General features: G+C 43.7%; 1 protein-coding gene across 12 annotated transcripts in view; it reads left to right on the top strand.

The window, feature by feature from the left end:
* ptprt (protein tyrosine phosphatase receptor type T) overlaps positions 1 to 21,301 on the top strand; it is a 204,831-nt gene that overhangs the window by 63,129 nt on the left and 120,401 nt on the right. For all 12 annotated transcript variants that reach the window (XM_068722019.1, XM_068722016.1, XM_068722018.1 and 9 more), the window contains exon 8: positions 1,159 to 1,452. In XM_068722019.1, coding sequence (XP_068578120.1) covers positions 1,159 to 1,452 — 294 coding nt within the window. The remainder of the gene's footprint in view (positions 1 to 1,158; positions 1,453 to 21,301) is intronic.

The following is a 21,301-nucleotide window of genomic DNA, read 5'->3' as shown; positions in this document are numbered from 1 at the left end:
GTGTAAGTGCATGGATCTCTTTGATGTGTACATGAAGGCACTTTGTGTGGGTGTGTTCACACACATAAAATAGGTTTTGTGTGTGTGTGTCTATTCAACCAATGTGTGTGTGTGTGTGTGTGTGTGTGTGTGTGTGTGTGTGTGTGTGTGTGTGTGTCTATTCAACCAATGTGTGTGTGTGTGTGTGTGTGTGTGTGTGTGTGTGTGTGTGTGTGTGTGTGTGTGTGTGTGTGTGTGTGTGCTCCCTCCATGTCGTGGTGGCTGCTAGCTTGTGTGTCTCTGGGTGGCCTCTGTCTTTTCGCTGTGACTGAGCTGAGGGAGGAAGTGAGGGAGGAAACAGACAGAGGAAAGGAGTGATTGAATGCTCTCTTTGTTACTGCAGAGTGACATAAGGACAAGTGGTTGAATATATATATATATATATATATATATATATATATATATATATATATAAATATATATATATATATATATATATATATATATAAATATATATATATATATTTACATGATGTGAATGAAGCGTTTCTGTAGCAGCAGATGTCAAAGTTAACAGGCTGCTGTATGTTCAGTCTGTTTATTAATGTCTAATATCTAATCTATTAATGAGGTTTGATTCTCTACAGACTCCACACATGTTCTAACGGGGCCTTCAAATCAGGACTTTTAGACGGCAGCAGAGGGAGATTATTCTTAACTCGCACATCGTAGCTGTCAACTGTAAAAGCACCTGGCAGAGAAAAAAAAAAATCAAAGATTAATACTCAGAGAGTCCAGACTTCAATCTGAAACAGACGCTTTCACTCCCAGCTGTTTTCTGTATGCAGGGAGAAGCTTATCCTGAAACCGTCATTTCCTTCTGAGCATCACTTTCCTCCGACTATATTAAAGTCATTAATTTATGGGAACGGTAGCATTTAAATGAGGAGGTGTGCTCCGTCAAATACCTTTTTAAATGTAAAGATATTAAGATGGTTCTCTATATGCGACGCACACATATTTAAAGAACTAGATGCACATTGCTTTACAGACTACTGGGGTCATTATGAAATATTGGAAATGAGCTGTGATGATGTTTTATGCGGCTTTCTGTGTCTTCATACATTTAGGAAGTTTGTTTCGTTGTGGACTAACCCCCCTCTTGTTCCCGTCTCACAGCTCCGCCGACCCCCATCGCCCCTCCTGAGCTTCTAGCCGTCGGCGCCACTTACCTTTGGATCAAGCCCAACGCCAACAGCATCATCGGAGACGGGCCCATCATCCTGAAGGAGGTGGAGTACCGAACCACGTCGGGTAACTGGGCGGAGACCCACGTGGTGGACTCCCCCACCTATAAACTGTGGCATCTGGACCCTGATGTGGAGTACGAGATCAAGGTCCTTCTGTCCAGACCTGGGGAGGGAGGAACAGGACCGCCGGGTCCGCCGCTGGTCACCAGGACCAAATGTGCAGGTGAGTGACGCCTCTGTTATCTTTCCCCTTCTGTCTTTCTTAGAGGTTTCAAATGTATCTCAGGTTTGTTCTGTTCTTTCCGTTATTTACTGTGTTTTTGATTCGATGTAGTTCTTGCTGGTCTGGGTTCTGTTGTTGAGGATCAGTTCATTATGGTCTGGAATAGTCCTGCTATGCCGACATTAAGCAGCTGTGTCTTCATGTTTTATACTCAAAGTATGAACTGAACACTTAACTCACTTATCAAATGGAATGTAAACGGGTTGTAGAATGGTTAGGGTTCTAGATGAGTTAAGGTTGTAGATTGGTTAGGGATCTAGAATGGTTAAGGTTCTAGAATGGTTAAGGTTCTAGATTGGTTAGGGATCTATAATGGTTAAGGTTCTAGATTGGTTAGGGATCTATAATGGTTAAGGTTCTAGATTGGTTAAGGATCTAGAATGGTTAAGGTTCTAGATTGGTTAAGGCTCTAGAATGGTTAAGGTTCTAGATTGGTTAAGGATCTAGAATGGTTAAGGTTCTAGAATGGTTACGTTGCCGGAATGGTTAAGGTTCTAGATTGGTTAAGGATCTAGAATGGTTAAGGTTCTAGAATGGTTAAAGCTCGGTCTGGGTCTAGAAAGTCTAGAAGACACGTGAGCAAAAGAACAAGTGAACAGAAGAAGAAAGAAAAAGGAAGAAAAGTGACTTCTCAGGAACACGAGCACAAATCAAAGATGAAGATAATTGGGACGTTAGGAAGGCGCCCGGGGATAAAGGGAAGGTGAAGTGTGGGGGTTGAAGGAGCAGAGGAGGAGGAGGAGGGGGAGAAGAAGGAGGTTATGTGGAAGAGGAGGAGATGATGAAGGAGGTTAGGTGGGGGCAATCATGGCCGATAACGAGGATCCCAGCGGGGGTGTAAGGACACAACGAGTGGCAGTTCATTTGACAACTTGACAGCCCATCAGATCTCTGGTGTGTGTGTGTGTGTGTGTGTGTGTGTGTGTGTGTGTGTGTGTGTGTGTGTGTGTGTGTGTGTGTGTGTGTGTGGTCTAGTTAACCCAGCAGGAGGCCCCCATCACCACTGCCTCTTCTCTCTGTTCAGTCTGGTTTCCTCTTTCCTGTCCTTCATTTTCCTTTTCCTCTCTCTCTCTCTGTCTCTCTAACTTTCTCTCTCCCTCTCCTCACCCTTTTGCTCCTTGGCTCTCTTCCTTTTCTCTTTTCTCAGCTCTGTTATGTCCTTGTTTCTCTTTTGCCTCTCTTCTTCTTTTTCTCGTGATATCTCGTCCTCTTCTTTCATTCATTCACTTTCTCTTCTCCCAAAGCTCTGACTCCTCCTCTTTCCCTCCATCTACATCTCTTTTACTCTCCTTTCCATCTCTCCACATCTCTATCTTTTTTTTTCTTCTTTCATTCTCACACAGCTGTTTTTCTCTGGAGCTTTTTGTGAAGTGAAGAAAAGAGACAAAGTCTTTTGTCAGTTGATTTCTTAGCTGTGTAGATGGAGAGAGGATAGAGAGGAGAGGAGAGAGGAGAGTTTGGTGAAGGTGTGAAGGAGATTCTGATCAATCTACATCTAATCTAAGCTTCCCTGCTGTCTTGGGTCTGTTCTTCAATGCCTTCATCTTCTGCCAGTGTGGGGTTCTGTGTTTGTTGTTCATGTTTCAAAAAAGTTCTGTTAAAACTTTGGAGGATGAAGCTGGCAGGTTTGATTTATTGTGTGTGTGTGTGTGTGTGTGTGTGTGTGTGTGTGTGTGTGTGTGTGTGTGTGTGTGTGTGTGTGTGGCGTCCATCTCCTGTGTGGTAATCAGCAGGTGAAAATGATGTGAGGAGAGACTCTCTCTCTCTCTCTCTCTCTCTCTCTCTCTCTCTCTCTCTCCCTCATCTCTTCCCTCCCTCTCATTTTCTCTCTTCCACTCTATTTCCATCTCATTCTTCAGACACCATGTAATATTTATCCGACTGTCAACAAACCCTTCCCTTCTCCAGCTTTACTAAAAAGCTCAGCAATGCCCCAAAACGGGGCATTTTACTTTTAGCAAATGTTACACAATCAGAAGTAAATGGTGAAATATATCATCACCTCTCACTCTCCTCCTTATTACTCCGTCACCTTTTACTCTCAACCTAAACACCACCTATCAATAATGAACAGGAAGAGCAACACATACACACACACACACACACACACACACACACACACACACACACACACACACACACATACATACACAACAAGCATAAAGAGATGGATGGATGGATGCAGAGAGGAGGAGGAAGACAAAGGTGTGATGGAAGAGGGACAAAGACGGAGATAACTGATGTGAAGTGGGACATAGGTGGTGGTCACTGTGTGTGTGTGTGTGTGTGTGTGTGTGTGTGTGTGTGTGTGTGTGTGTGTGTGTGTGTGTGTGTTTGTTTGTTTGTTTGTGTTGGTTTGTGTGTAAAGTGTAGTAGATTGGAACATGTGTTTCTGGCTAGCCACACAGCGTTGGGCTGTCACAACCAGTCACGGGTGCTGTGTGTGTTGTTTGTGTGTGTATATAGGTGTGTGTGTATGTGTGTGTGTGTGTGTGTGTGTGTGTGATGGGATTGGAGCAGGCAGGTATGACAGATGTTCAAAAGCCTGCTGGCTACTGGCAGTGTTGGCATTGATGTGTGTGTGTGTGTGTGTGTGTGTGTGTGTGTGTGTGTGTGTGTGTGTGTGTGTGTGTGTGTGTGTGTGTGTGTGTGTGTGTGTTTGTCTCCACACCTTCTGTGTTCACCTCTCTGGGCATGTTAGTGTCTACAGCTCTGCTCAGGCCTCAACAGCAGGCCTGATAATCCAACTTCACCTCACCCTTACTCATCACATGTGGCCGACGGGGAAGAAGCGTAACATGGGGTTAATGTAGCATTTGGTTAACATTGTAACATTGTTGCATTACGTGGAAACATTTAGTTAATGTTGTAATACGTGGTTAACGTTGTTTAACATGGTTGTGACGGGGTAGTGTTTAACAATGTAAGACATGGTTAACGTTGTAACATGTAGTTAACCTTATAATACGTGAATAAGGCAAGTTTATTTATATAGCACATTTCAACAACAACGCAATTCAAAGTGCTTCACATAAAACCATTAAAATCATCAAAACATAATGCAAAAGGAAAGGAGATTTAAAAACAATTAAGAACATTGATTAAAACATTAAAAACAGTCATTAAAACACTAAAAAGCAGTGTAAGAAATACAATACAGTAGTAAAATGCAGAAATGCAGAAATTGATTAATATCCTTGAATGTGGTTCAAGTAAAGGCAGCAAACAGAAAAGTCTTCAGTCTTGATTTAAAGGAGCTGAGGGTCTCAGCAGACCTGCAGCTTTCTGGGACTTTGTTCCAGATATGTGGAGCAGAAGAACTGAATGCTGCTAACGTTGTAACATGTAGTTAACGTAATACGTGGTTAACGTTATAACATTTAGTTACCGTTGTAACATTTAGTAAATGTTGTAACATTTAGTTAATGTTGTAATATTTAGTTAACGTTGTAACATGTAGTTAACGTAATACGTGGTTAACATTGTAACATTTAGTTAAAGTTGTAACATTTAGTAAACGTTATAACATTTAGTTAATGTTGTAATATTTAGTTAACGTAACATTTAGTTAACGTAACATTTAGTTAACGTTGTAACATTTTGTAAACGTAACATTTGGTTAACGTAATATTTGGTTAACGTTGTAATATTTAGTTAACGTTGTAATATTTAGTTAACGTTGTAACATTTAGTTAACGTAACATTTAGTTAACGTTGTAACATTTTGTTAACGTTGTAACATTTAGTTAACGTTGTAACATTTTGTAAACGTAACATTTGGTTAACGTTGTAATATTTGGTTAACGTTGTAATATTTAGTTAACGTTGTAATATTTAGTTAACGTTGTAACATTTAGTAAACGTTGTAACATTTGGTTAACATAATATTTGGTAAACGTTATAACATGTAGTTAACGTAACGTTTGGTTAACATAACATTTAGTAAACGTTGTAACATTTGGTTAACGCTATAACTTGTAGTTAATGATGGAATACGTGGTCACCGTTGTAACATTTAGTTACCGTTGTAACATTTAGTTAACGTTGTAACATTTGGTTAACGTTGTAACATTTGGTTACCGTTGTAATATTTGGTTAACGTTGTAAAATTTAGTTAACGTTGTAACATTTGGTTAACGTTGTAATATGTAGTTAAAGTTGTAACATTTGGTTACCGTTGTAATATTTGGTTAACGTTGTAACACGGGGTTTATCGTTATTTTTATCGGCTACTTTGCCAAGTTAAGCAATTCACAAATAATTAGTCAGTGAATAATATAATTTAAAATATTTAACAACATGTAGTAAGAGATCTAGCTTTTGCTGAAAGTCGTATCCTGAGGATAACACTAGTTCGGACATAAAGGAAGCTACTGTTGCCGTGACTCCTCCACGATGTGGAAATCTCACACAGTGGTCTTTTTGCTCCCACTTCCTCCACCGGCCCCTCATTGTTGTACAGCTGTCGTGGTGGAGGCTGCAGCCGGCTGCCAGGCGGCCGTCGCTCAAAATAGGATTCAGGCCATTTCACCCGTTAACCGGAGCTGCGGCGGCTCCGGGGAACCCAACTGGTGGTGTTATCCGCGTGCCTCCTCTAGCATGGCACATTTGTGAGAGCGGTGTGAAGAGTAGATGGAGGAGGCAAACTAAAAATCAACCCTCCGTTTTGCCGAAGGCGCAGCGAGGACACAGCCTTGATAATGATTGATTTCATCATGCACCCCCCCCCACCCCCCCCACCCCCCTATATCTACCTCCTCTCCTCCCTTTCTATTGCTCCCTTCCCTCCATCTTTCCTTGACTCACTCCTTTACTTTTCAAGGCTTTCGGACGATTCATCACCCTGTTTTCATCTGGATAATGTCTCTCTATACCCACCTCTTTTTCATAAACGACACTCAGTGGACCAGCTGTTCCCTCACTCCTCCAACGTGTGTGTGTGTGTGTGTGTGTGTGTGTGTGTGTGAGGATTTCAAATGATCCTCTTTCTCTTCCTCCCTGCTAATCTTTCTCTCTTAAGTTAGCATCGTTGCTCTTCTGTCAAACACAAACAGGCTCCTGTGACATTTTACTTTCCTCCCTCCTCGTCTTTGATCTTTTGCCTCTCCGTCCTCTTTTCTTCTTCTTCATCTTTCTGTTCTCCTCCCTCCTCTGCACTCCTGTCTCTTCTTTCTTTCATTTAAAATATTACCTTAAACTCAATGTTCCCTTTACATAAAAAATGTGAATATTAGCTCTTATCCGTGTCTCTATAAATATCAGATTTTAACTTTATCATCACCTCAAAGTGCAACTGCGTCCTCCTATAATCTCCTCACTTCTCCTCTCCTCCTTGTAAATTCATATTTTTATGTTCAGGATGATAATGTAAGTGTTGGCTAATACGTTACCCTATAAAGATGGACTTTTAATTCACCCACCGTACATAAATCTCTTGATTCTCCAACATCTCCTTCCCTCCTGTCTTCTTTATAGAAGGCAGATGCTAATGTGAATGTTGGCCAATATGCAGGACTCTATAAAGACTTACGGTAATTCACCAGAGGGTTATATACCGCATCCGCTCGCCATCGCGCCCGCTTCTCCTAAAGTAGATCTTTATGTGAAGGATGCTAATGTGAGTGTTGGCTAATGTGTGGCTCCATAAAGATCGATTTTTAATTCACCTGCTGGGTATAAACTGATTTGGCTGACACCGCCGCTTCGCCATTCTGCCGAGCCAAGCAGTTTGGATGCAGTTAAGAGAGTGCATCTTCTCTGCAGCCAACAACAGGTAGACCGGTGTAAATTAACAGGCCGGGCGTGTTCGATTTTTATTTTTTAAACCGAGCAGATTGTGTCGAAGCTGGTGATGACTGTAGCTTTTAGTCAGGAGCAGATGTTAACAGACAGAACAAAGTCCACCTGCTCTTCCATCATCTTCTGCTTCCTCCGTCCTCCTCCCTTCACTTGTGATCAGTTCGGTTCCAGAACAGTAGTCCGGTAGGTTTTGGTCCTCTGGGAGCTTCCTGGTGACGAGTTTCCTGCCCTCTTCTTCCTCCTCTTGTACTCTTAAATGTGTCATCTTAACGGGACATTTCATTTTCTTCCAGCCCCTTTTCTTTCTTAATTATTAGTAATTATTTCTCTTAGTTATGATCATATCAGCCTGAATATAAAGACACAAACAATAGACTTCATGGAGCATCCTCAAATATAGACTGTGTTCTATACAAGCCAAATTCATCTGAAGTAAAATTCAGAAGAACGTATCTGAGCTGCTCCAGACATAATGTGTGCATGAAGCACATCGGCTCTTGGATAAAAGTTAAAGGAAGTAGTTCTGTTAATGAAATGGAAAGTTTAATCAACTTTACGAGTAATATATTCTCAGTGTTCACGACTTCCCATGTGTGTTAAGCAGTTGGAGCGGATTGAGCTCTTGATTGGTTGTAATGTGATGCTCTTAGAAATAAAGTCCACCGAGCTGTTTAGATCAGGGGCCTATTTTCTACCAAATCAAGTTTGTCTGGAGCCGCAAAAAGCTATTTGATATCACGTCTTATAAAGTTTTATATATAGTTATATATACAAAAACTATAGTTTGTTGTATTTATGAAATTATAGATCAGGAATAAAGACAATTCTTGACGTTTTATTGCTGTTTTACCTGTTTATAACAATATCAATCTCTGATGAAGAGCAGTTGAGAAATGGCTCTTCTTCGCTCATCTCCAGCGTGTTCTGGAAGTGTCTTTCAACTTTACGTTCTTTGTTGTTTGCTAATGTCTCGCCACATATCAAGCATACAGGTGATTGATAGTGTAGCCTGCAGGCCTGAGGCCATGTCCACGCGACTACGTTTCCATTCCATATGTTTTGCTACGTTTACACTGAGCATTCGCACTACGCCGGAGTTTTTCAAGCACCGAAAACGGACACGTTTGAGAACTCCGGGGTTGCCTCTTCGTGTGGACGCTCGTAGACGCCCACGTTCACTAGTGGATCGGTTCTCAGCAGTCACGATGTGTCCTTCCCTGATTCGTCACGCCGCATATCACGCGAAGATCGCAAACAGCAACAACAGTCTTGATTATCCATCGACTACCGGGTTAATTTAACACGGAGAAGTGGTTACAGGCGTTGCTGAGCTTGTCGTCTTTACTAGCAGCTGATATCGGAGCGATTATCAGCCCTACGGAGCGGACGTCCGATGTCACGGTTAGCGGCTTTGAGGAGAATGGACTTTGATTGCTCTCCAGTAGGACAGAGACTTCAGCCTCCAGCAGAGCTACGAGTGAGAGACGGGTGTTGACCACATCTATGGATCATAATCTAGTAAACTTTATGTGTAATTGTTAATATTAAAGTAAGTTTGATGTGAGAGAGATAAAGACCCGCAGCGCTGTAGCTAAGTCTGAAAAATAAAACTTCTAAAACTTTCACTAAAGGTGTCTGTTTAAGAGAAGATCTTCAGTATCAAACACGACTTTTCATTATTAAAGACTATTAAATCTACTTCCTGTTTACACCGGCACCATCGCGCCCAGTGTACGTGAAGAGTCACGTGACGTTCGTTTTCAGGCGTGTTAGTCTGGACGGAGATCAATTCGGAAACGATGCTGAAGCGCCGTGTGGACGGAGATGGTTTTAGTGCGGATGTAGACTCAGGGAGCCGCAACGGAAGGCGCCTCGGGTTGCCGACCCCGGGTCTAGATGAATCACTTATGACGATCGATACCGTGACGCTACACCCAAGATGGTGTAATTTACCTTCTGCTTTACATCTGTTGACTAACGAATCACGCTCATGAAGAAAATGCTTCATGAGCATCAGTAGAAATGACACACCTAGGAGCTGCACTTTCCCAGCCGAACAGCTGATTTCCATCATGGCTCCACACAGTGTGAAGGAGGCTTTTCACTCGTTCGAGGAGCTCCTTTTCCCGCCGCGCTAAGAGCGATTTCAGCATTAACATGGAGGCACAAAAGTGGTCGGTTCTGCCGGTAAAAGCTCCCAGTTGAGCCGCATAGTCAAGTGAAGAGTCGACCCTTATTTCCTTTCAGCGCCGATGGAAACCGGCAAGTACTGAACACGCGAGGAAGTGAGCAAAGAATTCTTTTGTTATGTTTTCCAGATGAAGATTCAGATCTCAGGATTCTTGTAGCGCCCTCAATATGTCGTTGGCTTCAGGAACTGTGTCACCGGTATTGTTCCTGAGAGGACATTTGAGATGTTCTATCCATCCATCTGCAAAACCTCCAAAGAGCACATGGTCAGGTTTCATGTAAGTTCTGAGCACAGCTGGATCCCAGACAGATGTTCAGCTGCTAGAAGACATTTTCTTCTCTCGTGTCCGGTTGTGTCAGAGTTAAACACATCGCTGCGGTTGACGCCAAAACATTAGCTCGTCTATGTAGGTACCGTATATAATACAATATGTATAACACCGCCGAATTACGTTCACGTTTGCCTGTCTAATGGTAACGTTCAACAACCAAATCGATTGTTTATTTCTTTAAGAAGAAGAAGAAGAATCAGTTCTAACCTGCGTCTGATTCTGTGTCTTTGTTCCCTGAGAGCTAAAAAAAGACACGGCCATCAGAAGAAATACAATATTTTAAGGAGGCGTATGAAACAAACATTATTAATCAGGCCGGTCGATATGTTTCCCCACAGAGAGACGAGCCTGGAGGCCTTTGTGCTGTTTGTTCCTCCCTCCATAGAAGGAGAGTGTGTCTGGAGATGGAGACACACATCGGATCAATGAGAGCAAAGAGACCGGCTGTGAATACCGGATCGCTTCACAATCTCCATAAAAACACAGCGGCAGACTGACGATCGCTCTCTCTCTCTCCTGTTCCCAACACGACGTGCCCTTGAGCAAGGCACCCAACCTCTCAATGATAGCGTCTCTCTGATGAGCGAGCTCGCTCCCTGGAGGCTGTTTATTATCCGGAGCCCACCTACAGTGGAGCCGCGAGCCGTTTTGGCTCCTTCGTCGCAGCTTATCTGATTAATGGCGACGAGAGTAGCTGCAACTAAATGAGCGTTTACAGTGTTATACTGTAAACTTATAAGCAGAAGACAGGCAGACCTCTGTCATTTACAGGTATTTGATACATGTTTTCAGTTTGAGTCATTAGTGAGCCTTTAAAAGACACTTATATACGTCAATTAATGGGTCTCAGACCACCGCCGTCTGTTCACTGAAGCTACAAAACAAACGGAGGGAAATCAACCCGACGACACGTTAAGTCTTCCTAGTAACAGGCCTCTATTCTGGGGAGGGGAGTAACACTCGTGATGGAGGAGCAGAAGGGAGGAGAGGAGGAGTAACACTCGCGATGGAGGAGCAGAAGGAGGTGTGAGGTTTGTCTGTCTGGGAGCTGAAGTGAGAACTGCTTCAAAACCAGCGACAGACTCCCGTTATTGAACGCAAAGTCGATCTGAAGAGCAAAATGTAGAACTTTATTCTTGAAATGAAAACACACTGAGTTCATGTGTGTGTGTGTGTGTGTGTGTGTGTGTGTGTGTGTGTGTGTGTGTGTGTGTGTGTGTGTGTGTGTGTGTGTGTGACAGACATTGATATGCACCGACACACAAACATGAACATGTAGACTCACACTTCTCTCTCACAGCAGTGTAGCAGTTATAATCAACACCTGAGAGCTGTGTGTGTGTGTGTGTGTGTGTGTGTGTGTGTGTGTGTGTGTGAGTGTGTGGATGTGGGTGTTGATGAATGTCAGGGGAGTAGAAACAAACTCTATCTTTGAAGAAGACATGAAGTAAAAATACCAGCCACACCCCACACACACATGGCCTCTCAGCATACAGCAGGTATGACACTTCCCATGATCCTTTGGGGTTCTGCTGATGATGCGTGCGTGTGTGTCTTTTGCCTTTTCTCTTTCTGTATTCTCCATGCAAAAATACAATAAATTCTAAGCTGCTGCAGCTCACAGGGCGGTGACACACACACACACGCACGCACGCACGCACACACACACACACACACACACACACACACACACACACACACACACACACACAGATGACCAATGAAGCAGAGTTTGAGGAGGAAGCCAGGCGAGCACAAAAGAAATAGAGGCTCTTTATTAGAAGAAAATGTTTCCCATTTTGCCCACAAATAAGTTGCTCTGAGACACACACAATGCTGCAGGTCTGCTCACACACATACACAGACAGACACAGACAGACACACACACACACACACACACATGTACACACACACATAAACACACACTATGCTGCAGGGCTGTCCTTTGCTGCGAAGCCATCAGGATCCAATTTCTCCTTCATTAAGTCGAGGTAGGAGGTAGTAGAGAGCTGCTAGAGAGCTAGCCATGTCACTGTCACCACACACACACACACACACACACACACACACACACACACACACACACACACACACACACAGACTCAGACACACACACACACTCGCACACACTTAGGGTCTAAATGCCCCTCATCTTCCTTCAAACCAAAAACATCAATAGAAGCCTTGTAACAACAAAGCCGACACACACACACACACACATACATACATACATACATACACACACACACACACACACACACACATACACACACACACACATCAGAATGTAGAAATTATACTCCAGTTCTGTGGAAGGAAAAATAACAAGGTCTCATGGACGAGAGACAGACAGTCGTAGTTTGTGTCTTTAAGACCTGAAAAATGACCACATGATGAACTCTGTCTCTCTGTCTCTCTCTGTCTCTCTCTCTGTCTCTCTGTCTCTCTCTCTCTCTCTGTCTCTCTCTCTCTCTTTGTCTCTCTCTGTCTCTCTCTCTGTCTCTCTCTCTCTCTCTCTCTCTCTCTCTCTCTGTCTCTCTCTCTCTCTTTGTCTCTCTCTCTCTCTCTCTCTCTCTCTCTCTCTCTCTCTCTCTGTCTCTCTCTCTCTCTGTCTCTCTCTCTCTCTTTGTCTCTCTCTCTCTCTCTCTCTCTCTCTCTCTCTCTCTCTCTCTCTCCTGTTGGGAGAGGAGCTCTCTCCCCCGTTTCCTCATCTGTGAGACAAGTCAGACTTGCAGTGAATCATTTTGGTTTCAGTCTCCCAGCAAACACACACACACACACACACACACACACACACACACACACACTCACACACACACACACACACACACACACACACACACACACACTCACACACATCCACTTGGCTGTCCCTCTTGACCAACTACAGTAGTTAAGTTAGTAAAAGTGAGTGGTGTGTGTGTGTGTGTGTGTGTGTGTGTGTGTGTGTGTGTGTGTGTGTGTGTGTGTGTGTGTGAAACCCATTACACGGAGCAGGTCCTGCTTTAATTGGGGCTCTTTGGTAATTGGTCTGTTGGGGCAGATTTGCATTGTTTCCAGGGCAACAAGCTTGTTTCTCTACATGTAAGCGCAGCGGGAGGAAACGGGGGAGAATGGAGGGAGGGAGAGGTCAAGAGGAGGGGGATGAGGAGAGAGAGGCAGAGAAAGAGAGAAGGAGAAGAGCAGAGGAGGAGAGGGAATGAGAGAAGCAGATGGTTAAAGCTAGGAAAGAGGGAGAGGTGAGGAGGAGAAGGGGGAGAGAGGGTTAGAAGTCATGAGGAAAGGACGTTTTTGTTGGGAGTAGAGGACGGAAAGAGGGAAGACTGGGACAAGGGAGAGGAATCAAGGAAAGGTGAGAAGAGGAGGAGAAAAGGAGAAGAGGAGAGGTAAAGTGTGAAGGAAGGAAACAATCTGAGGAAGGTGAGTAAAGGTAGAAGGGAACATAGAGGAGGAGGAGAGATGTTCCTCCATGTTTGTGAGAGGAAAACAAGCAGAGAGTTGGTTAAGCTAACATGAAGTTGAAGTAGAATCTACTTTTAGATGTTTCCTCCACAACAACAGCAGCAGCGGCTCTAATGAAGACGTGGCAGCCTTTCATTAACGGTCACGCCGCTCTAAACCCACTCATGTTCCTGAGATGTGACCTTTGAGAGAAACCCGCTGATTGCAGCGTTCTTGACTTCAACACATCGCCGCAAATAACCGCAGAGAGGCCGAGAAACAGGAAGAGGAAAAAGCACAATCAAACGACGACGACGCTAACGATAGCGACGGCGAGAGAACACAGACGGTTCCTCCGAGGGTCAGCGGGTAACGAGGAGCTGTGGTGATTGTGAGCTCTGCTCTCGTTGATTGGTTCTTAATGAGGATCTACTGATGGAGGGTGTGAGAGAGAGACGAGAGACCAGGAGGTGTGGGGGAGGAAAAGAAAGAGGGGGAGATAAAAACAGGTGAGATATACATGGAGAGGGGGGAGAGGGGTGAGAGGGAGGGAGAGATGGAGAGAGAGGGAAAGATGGAGAGAGATGAGAGGGAGGGAGGGATGGAGAGATGGAGAGAGGGAAAGATGGAGAGAGATGAGAGGGAGGGAGGGATGGAGAGATAGAGAGAGGGAAAGATGGAGAGAGATGAGAGGGAGGGAGGGATGGAGAGATGGAGAGAGGGAAATATGGAGAGAGGGAAAGATGGAGAGAGATGGAGAGATGGAGTGAAAGATGAGAGAGGGAGAGAGATGGAGAGAGATGAGAGATAGAGAGAGGGAAATATGGAGAGAGGGAAAGATGGAGAGGGAGAGAGATGGAGAGAGGGAGAGAGAGATGAGAGAGGGGTGAGAGATGGAGAGAGATGAGAGAGGGAGCGATGGAAAGATGGAGAGAGATGGAGTGAGAGATGAGAGAGGGAGAGATGGAGAGAGGGAAAGATGGAGAGAGATGGAGTGAGAGATGAGAGAGGGAGAGATGGAGAGAGATGAGAGAGGGAGAGAGAGATGAGAGAGAGAGCGATGGAAAGATGGAGAGAGGGAAAGATGGAAAGAGAGGGAGGGGGAGACAACAAGCCTCCAGTAGAACAGGACTAACTTCTGTCTGTTTCTATATTTCTAATATTTCCTCGAATCGTCTCCTCATCATCTCTCCTAATCATTTAAAGTTTAGATGAAGTGATTATTTTGAGAGTTATTGAACATTATTAATAATCAAACAGTGAATGTTCATGATGTTATTCCGTAATCAATAATCAATCATATTCCAGAAGTTGAAGAGCTTTTTGAGGGTGAACACAGCCAGAGAAGAAAATATGAGAAACAGGAAAAAGCCTCTCGTTGCAGCAGGATATATTTTGGTGTTGTACCTCTGATATTTAATAATCGTAGCGATACCTACTAAAAAAAAATTAAGTGCCGCAATTCATAGATCTGCCAAGAAATGATTTTGTATATGTTATCCACCAATCATGAGCGAGAACATAGCAGAAATGGAATGGGTCCAACAGAGAGCGATCTTTTTAGCCTGCAAACCGCAGCTCGTTAAGTCAATGTGGATGTTTTCCTCACTTCTGTAGTTGTTTTAAGCCAAACCACTATCTTTTCCTGAACCTCACTGAGTAGTTCTGTTGTCTGGCGAATCGCCACCTTGAGGTGGCGGAGGAGTTTGAGTGGATCAGTGATCCTGGGAGCCATGATGTCCGGGGGTCAGCAGCTCCTGGTAGGGGTCTCCCAAGGCAAACAGGTCTCAGGGGGGAGAGCCCAGACTAAGAGAGGTTCAAAATAAACCCCTGATGCATAGCAGCCCAAGGACTTCAGCCACCGGACCAGGGAAACCGAGGAACCCTCCCGGAGCCAGACCCAGGAGGGGGTGGTTCCTGGGAGTTTGCCCAACCGGTCTACATGCGCTTTGTGGACTTGGAGAAGGCTTTCGAACCGGGTCCCTCTGGGGTTTTTGTGGGGGGTGCCGGGAGAGTAACTGTTCATAAGATATCACAGTAATGAAGATACGATGAGCCTCATGGATGATCATGAACAAGATCATCGTTCAGTAACAAGTCTTCATCTCCAGTCTCTTCCCTCCTCACCTCCTCCTCTCTTTCCTCCTCACCTCCTCCTCTCCTTCCACCTAGCTGTTTCCCAGTGAGATTGACTGGTTTCACCGTCCAACAAATTAACACCGTTTCTAAATCGGTTTGCAGTTTATGATGAAAAAAAAAACCCTGTAAGAAACACATGAAAGTAATAGAGAGAAATGATTCGGCGGCTGATTCTCTCTTCCCTTCTCCCCTCACTCCAACGCCCACCGCTTCAATCTCTGGGCTGATAGACGTGCACGCACACACACACACACACACACACACACACACAAACACACACACACACACTCCAGTGTGAAGGCGGTTTGCAGCAGTCGAAAAGACACACACACACACACGGAAACCTCATCTAGTTGATCCTTGTAAACCAACACTCCAAGTTAAACACACAAACACACTCGCAGCTCCAAGACGAGGCAAAGTGGTGAATGTGTGTGTGTGTGTGTGTGTGTGTGTGTGTGTGTGTGTGTGTGTGTGTGTGTGTTTGATTGCTTCAGAGGCAGAAGGCTGATTGCTTTCTTCCATAAAGCATCAGAGTAAAAACAGGAGAGTCCTTCCTTCATCCACTGTTTTGAGGTTGTACGTTGTGAGTCAGAGCATGTTGATTAGTGTTGATTTACTGTGTGTTTTATTTGAGGCACTCCTTCGCTCTCACACACACACACACACACACACACACACACACACACACACACTGTGCTCGGGCTGATCAAAAGTCTGGGTGTAAACATGGAGTTCGGATGATGATCAAAGAGGAAAAACCTGAAATGAAACAAGGAGAGGACCAAAGAAGGAGGGACATGAGAACCTCCATCAGAACCATGTTTGGGCTCCTTGACTCTAGTGAAGATCTTCATGATGTTGGCTGAGAATAGAACAGATCCTGGTCTAGTTTTTCAGTTGAACTAAGGAGCAAGATCAGGTGTCCTTCAGGTCTCCAGCTCTCCTCTGACCTCCATCACTGCTATTTGGTTTCACATATGGAGTATAATGAAAGTAATAATACAAATAATTATTTGTATAATATTCAGCTGTCTGTACCTCTTGGACAAGTCTTGCTTTGAAACCTGTTGAAAGGGCCGTCGGACCGTTAAGGTTAAACCCGTGTCATGTACACAACTGCTATCTTTAGGTAGCTACTGATATCTTTGGAAAGCTAAGATTCTTGTGATTCGATTGATGCAAACCGCTTCAAGATACAATCACGACAGCAGGTACAATCAACGCCTCTGTCAGACCAACCAACCAACCAACAATTACAAAATTGAGGCAACTCACCGATGACGCCTCATCGTAATACATCGATAACATTCTGACAAAAATGTTTTTGTTACATTGGCAAAGGTCCAGACCATCCAATCCAGTAAAATATGTAGTCCAAAACACATTATTACATCAATAAATACTAGGGCTGGGCAAGTTAACGCGTTATCGCGTTAAGGCATTAATTAACGCCGACAATTATTTTATCGCGCATTAACGCAGTTTTTTTTGTATTATTAGGCGGATAAACTGCTTTTCCACCATAGCACTTGTTTAGTTTCAATTCGGGAAAAAAAGCACTATAATGTGTTCTTGCTTCAGTTACTCTGTGCCAGCAATACTGATAGTGAATCTGGATATGGGATAGGATACCTCTCAGTGTCACCTTTCATTAGAGCACAAGATGATGACTGTTTGTTCAAGTGTTCAAGACTAGTAGCCTTTTTATAGCCTAGGTATGTGACCATGGTTACCAAGGGTCCTTTGGAGTCTCCAAATGGCCTTTTTTTGGAAAACGCCTACAAATACCCTTAGAAAAACATGTGTAAAATATTCATTTTCTGTGGTATTGTTATCAAATTTGAACTTGGACTAGGTAAGGCTTCATGCTGTCGTCCCATTGTGTTCTCCAGCTGATAAGTCCCAGCTATAGTCATCTGCAGGCATCTGTTTGTAAAAACAAATATTCAGGCGGAAATAAAAACCTTCTACTTCAGTGTTTTCAAACTTCTATTACTCAATGCCAGTAGCACTTATAGTGATTCTGATAGTGTTACCTTTGAAAAGAGACCAAAACCATGCATGTACTCCAAATGGTTCAAGAACAGCTTTCACTTTACTTTGGATATGCCTTGAATAGGCGTTTTAGGCGAATTTTACAGGAATGGTAACAGGTTTAATGCCAACACATTTATTCATTAAATTCAAAATCACATTTAAGTTTGAAAGAGGGGAGAATGGAGATAAGGAAGCAGGATAAAAGGATCTAGGAGACAAGGAAGTAGGAGACAAAGCTATAGAGAAGAAGAAGAAATACAACGGGAAGGAGCTGAGACTGTCAAAAATCGATGTTTTTTATACAGAGTGCTCTGCACACAGGGCCAGTGTTACTGATGGCCTCAGGTGTTTCCACTCTGCTGTCGACCTTCTGCCACACCCACCTCCACACCTGCAAGGAGAGCAGCCAAACGCACAGGCAACAGGGCAGAGGGGGTCGTCACAAGACACACACACACACACACACACACACACACACACACACACACAGCCACAGCTCAGGTAATCTGGCCAACATTAGTAGTGTGCTTCATGCTCCACCGACCCTGTCTGTTGTTCTAATTACACACACACACACACACACACACACACACACACACACACACGCACTCTCCATATGTCCTCTATTGGCTCTTGTTATCTGCTCTGGTGGATGAATCACATTCACTTCTACGCTATTGGTAAGGAAGGCTAAGTGTGTGTGTGTGTGTGTGTGTGTGTGTGTGTGTGTGTGTGTGTGTGTGTGGAGCTCATTAAGAGTAGCCAGCAGACTTCAGTGACCTCTCTGTTCTCTGTCCAGTCTCTAACTATTGATGGGGGGAGGGGGGAGGGGGAGGAGGGGGTATGCAAATGAGGATGAAAGGAACAAGAAGAAGATGAGAGAAATAAAACCAGACAAAGTGAAGAATACAGTTGAGAGGAAAAGAAGAAAAGAAGCAGAGAAACAAAGAAGAAGGAGACAGAAAGTGAGTCAGGAGGAGACAGGGACACAGATGAGGAGACAGCTTTGTCTCTGCTGTCTGCTTGTGGAATCATTGTCTTTTATTTTGGCAGGAAGTGCTTCTTTATTCCTATGAAAGAGAAACCAAACTCTATCTCAGGATGATTCTCCTGTGAGGTTCAAGAACCATTTCAGATTCATGAGGAAGGTAGAGCTCTTCAGAGGCCACCTGAAGGACCTTCATCAAGGTCCTGTTTATATGTTCATCATGTCCTCATAAGGAAGGTAGAGCTCTTCAGAGGCCACCTGAAGGACCTTCATCAAGGTCCTGTTTATATGTTCATCATGTCCTCATAAGGAAGGTAGAGCTCTTCAGAGGCCACCTGAAGGACCTTCATCAAGGTCCTGTTTATATGTTCATCATGTCCTCATAAGGAAGGTAGAGCTCTTCAGAGTCCACCTGAAGGACCTTCATCAAGGTCCCGTTTTATATGTTCATCATGTCCTCATAAGGAAGGTAGAGCTCTTCAGAGGCCACCTGAAGGACCTTCATCAAGGTCCCGTTTTATATGTTCATCATGTCCTCATGAGGAAGGTAGAGCTCTTCAGAGGCCACCTGAAGGACCTTCATCAAGGTCCCGTTTTATATGTTCATCATGTCCTCATGAGGAAGGTAGAGCTCTTCAGAGGCCACCTGAAGGACCTTCATCAAGGTCCCGTTTTATATGTTCATCATGTCCTCATAAGGAAGGTAGAGCTCTTCAGAGGCCACCTGAAGGACCTTCATCAAGGTCCGGTTTATATGTTCATCATGTCCTCATGAGGAAGGTAGAGCTCTTCAGAAGCCACCTGAAGGACCTTCATCAAGGTCCGCTTTATATGTTCATCATGTCCTCATGAGGAGTCCTTGTGGGTTTGGACAAACATTTCTTTTATCTGTCTCTCTTTCATCAGTCTTTCATAGTTTTACTTCATAGTTATACTTCATACATTGACTTTATACCATAACGTAATAGTATAACTTGATAGTTCAGTTCAATACTTTTACATTACCTGACTTAAAACCACATCAGCTCCAATAGAGACCAGCAGCATTCCAGTGAGGTTCACCAACAGATCCAGACTTGTTCACACATGAAGTTATTCACAGGAAGTTATTCACAGGAAGTTATTCACAGGAAGTTATTGGTCTGTGACATTTCCATGTTATTTTTTTTTGTTATGTCTCATTTTCTGTTCAAAGTCCTGCTTCTGTTTCACTTGAAGACGAGCAGGATTCAATGCATCTGATTCTGTGTGTTCTCAGATTCATGCTGTGAATCTGTGTTACTCCCCATGAAGCTGGTGGGACCCAGAAATCACTGACACACACACACACACACACACACACACACACACAAAGACAGTATGTAAAGGTGCCGTGACATTTAGATAGAAGCGCCTCAGCACAAAGACAAACACGTCCACTCGTCTCTTCGATCTGCAGACAAAGAAATGAACAAGAAACAAAAAGAAAACCAGCAGCGGCCTGAAACACTTTCTTCTCTTCTGAGTTCAGCTGAACGAACGATGAGCTGCTTCACTTTCTATTCATTCTATAGTCTCTGTGTCTCGTGTCGTTGCAGAAATCCTTTAAATCCGATAGAAACGTATGGCTCCTGCACACTTTACTGTGCATCATGTTGAGTCTCATGTCACTCATGTTCCTGATGCATTGATTGTGTCGTCTCACAGCTGCAGTCACAGCTCTCTAATGGACGCTTTTATCCTGGTAAATTTACAATATGAACCTTTCTTACCTTTAACATCCAAAACAAGGAGGTTAGTTTCATGTCTGACAGACAAAAGCACCAAACGCCCCATGAAGTCAGCCCTTATCATAAGAAACCCAAAGAAGAGACACCACCATGATGCTGACTGTGTTCCAATGACAGATGATGTTCTGAGGGACAAAGGAGAGTTCTTAGAACCAAAGATGATGTTCTGAGGGACAAAGGAGAGCTCTTGGAACCAAAGACGATGTTCTGAGGGACAAAGGAGAGTTCTTAGAACCAAAGATGATGTTCTGAGGGACAAAGGAGAGCTCTTAGAACCCAATATGATGTTCTGAGGGACAAAGGAGAGCTCTTAGAACCAAAGACGATGTTCTGAGGGACAAAGGAGAGCTCTTAGAACCAAAGACGATGTTCTGAGGGACAAAGGAGAGCTCTTAGAACTGACTGGAGGAAAGGTCTTCAGTTGTGCTCCAAAGCTAAAAGAGTTGAATGTTGATGAGTTCTGCTTTAACTCTCAGTCGTTGGTTTCATGCAGAGAAACATAATTAAGATCCACCAAAAGACATCTGCTGCTGCAAAAAGTCCTTTTAATCCCATTCATCCAAGTCCTGAAGCTACAGGGGCCTGTGTGTGTGTGTGTGTGTGTGTGTGTGTGTGTGTGTGTGTGTGTGTGTGTGTGTGTGTGTGTGTGTGTGTGTGTGTGTTTGTTGCAGAGGAGTTTTCAGTGTTTTTCTATATTTCAGGTTATTTGTTGCTTTGTGTCTTTCTTTATTTCTTACATCTGTTTGTGTGGAGATGAAGGTGACTTATTCCACACTAATGGCTTAGTGTGGAACTTCTGATTGCGTGTTTGTGTGTGTGTGTGTGTGTGTGTGTGTGTGTGTGTGTGTGTGTGTGGAGGCAATGAACCAATTTAATGACATTTTTGAAACTGTCATGATTAAGAGTCTGATCATTTGATGAGGGAACTACTCAGTAATATTACATACTCCGTTTTTATTTTTATTAATGAGGTGAATCAAAGAATGTCATTAAGTGCTTCACTGAAGGCTGAATGTATGTGTATGTGTGTGAGTCTGTGTGTGTGTCTCTGTGTGTGTGTGTGTCAGGGGGGGGGGGGGGATTCATGTCAT

Source organism: Cebidichthys violaceus, unplaced genomic scaffold, assembly GCF_023349555.1.
Source record: "Cebidichthys violaceus isolate CVI_PGR_0920_01 unplaced genomic scaffold, fCebVio1.0.p SCAF_29, whole genome shotgun sequence".
Taxonomy (NCBI): domain Eukaryota; kingdom Metazoa; phylum Chordata; class Actinopteri; order Perciformes; family Stichaeidae; genus Cebidichthys; species Cebidichthys violaceus.
This window is presented reverse-complemented; position numbering and strand designations above follow the sequence as displayed.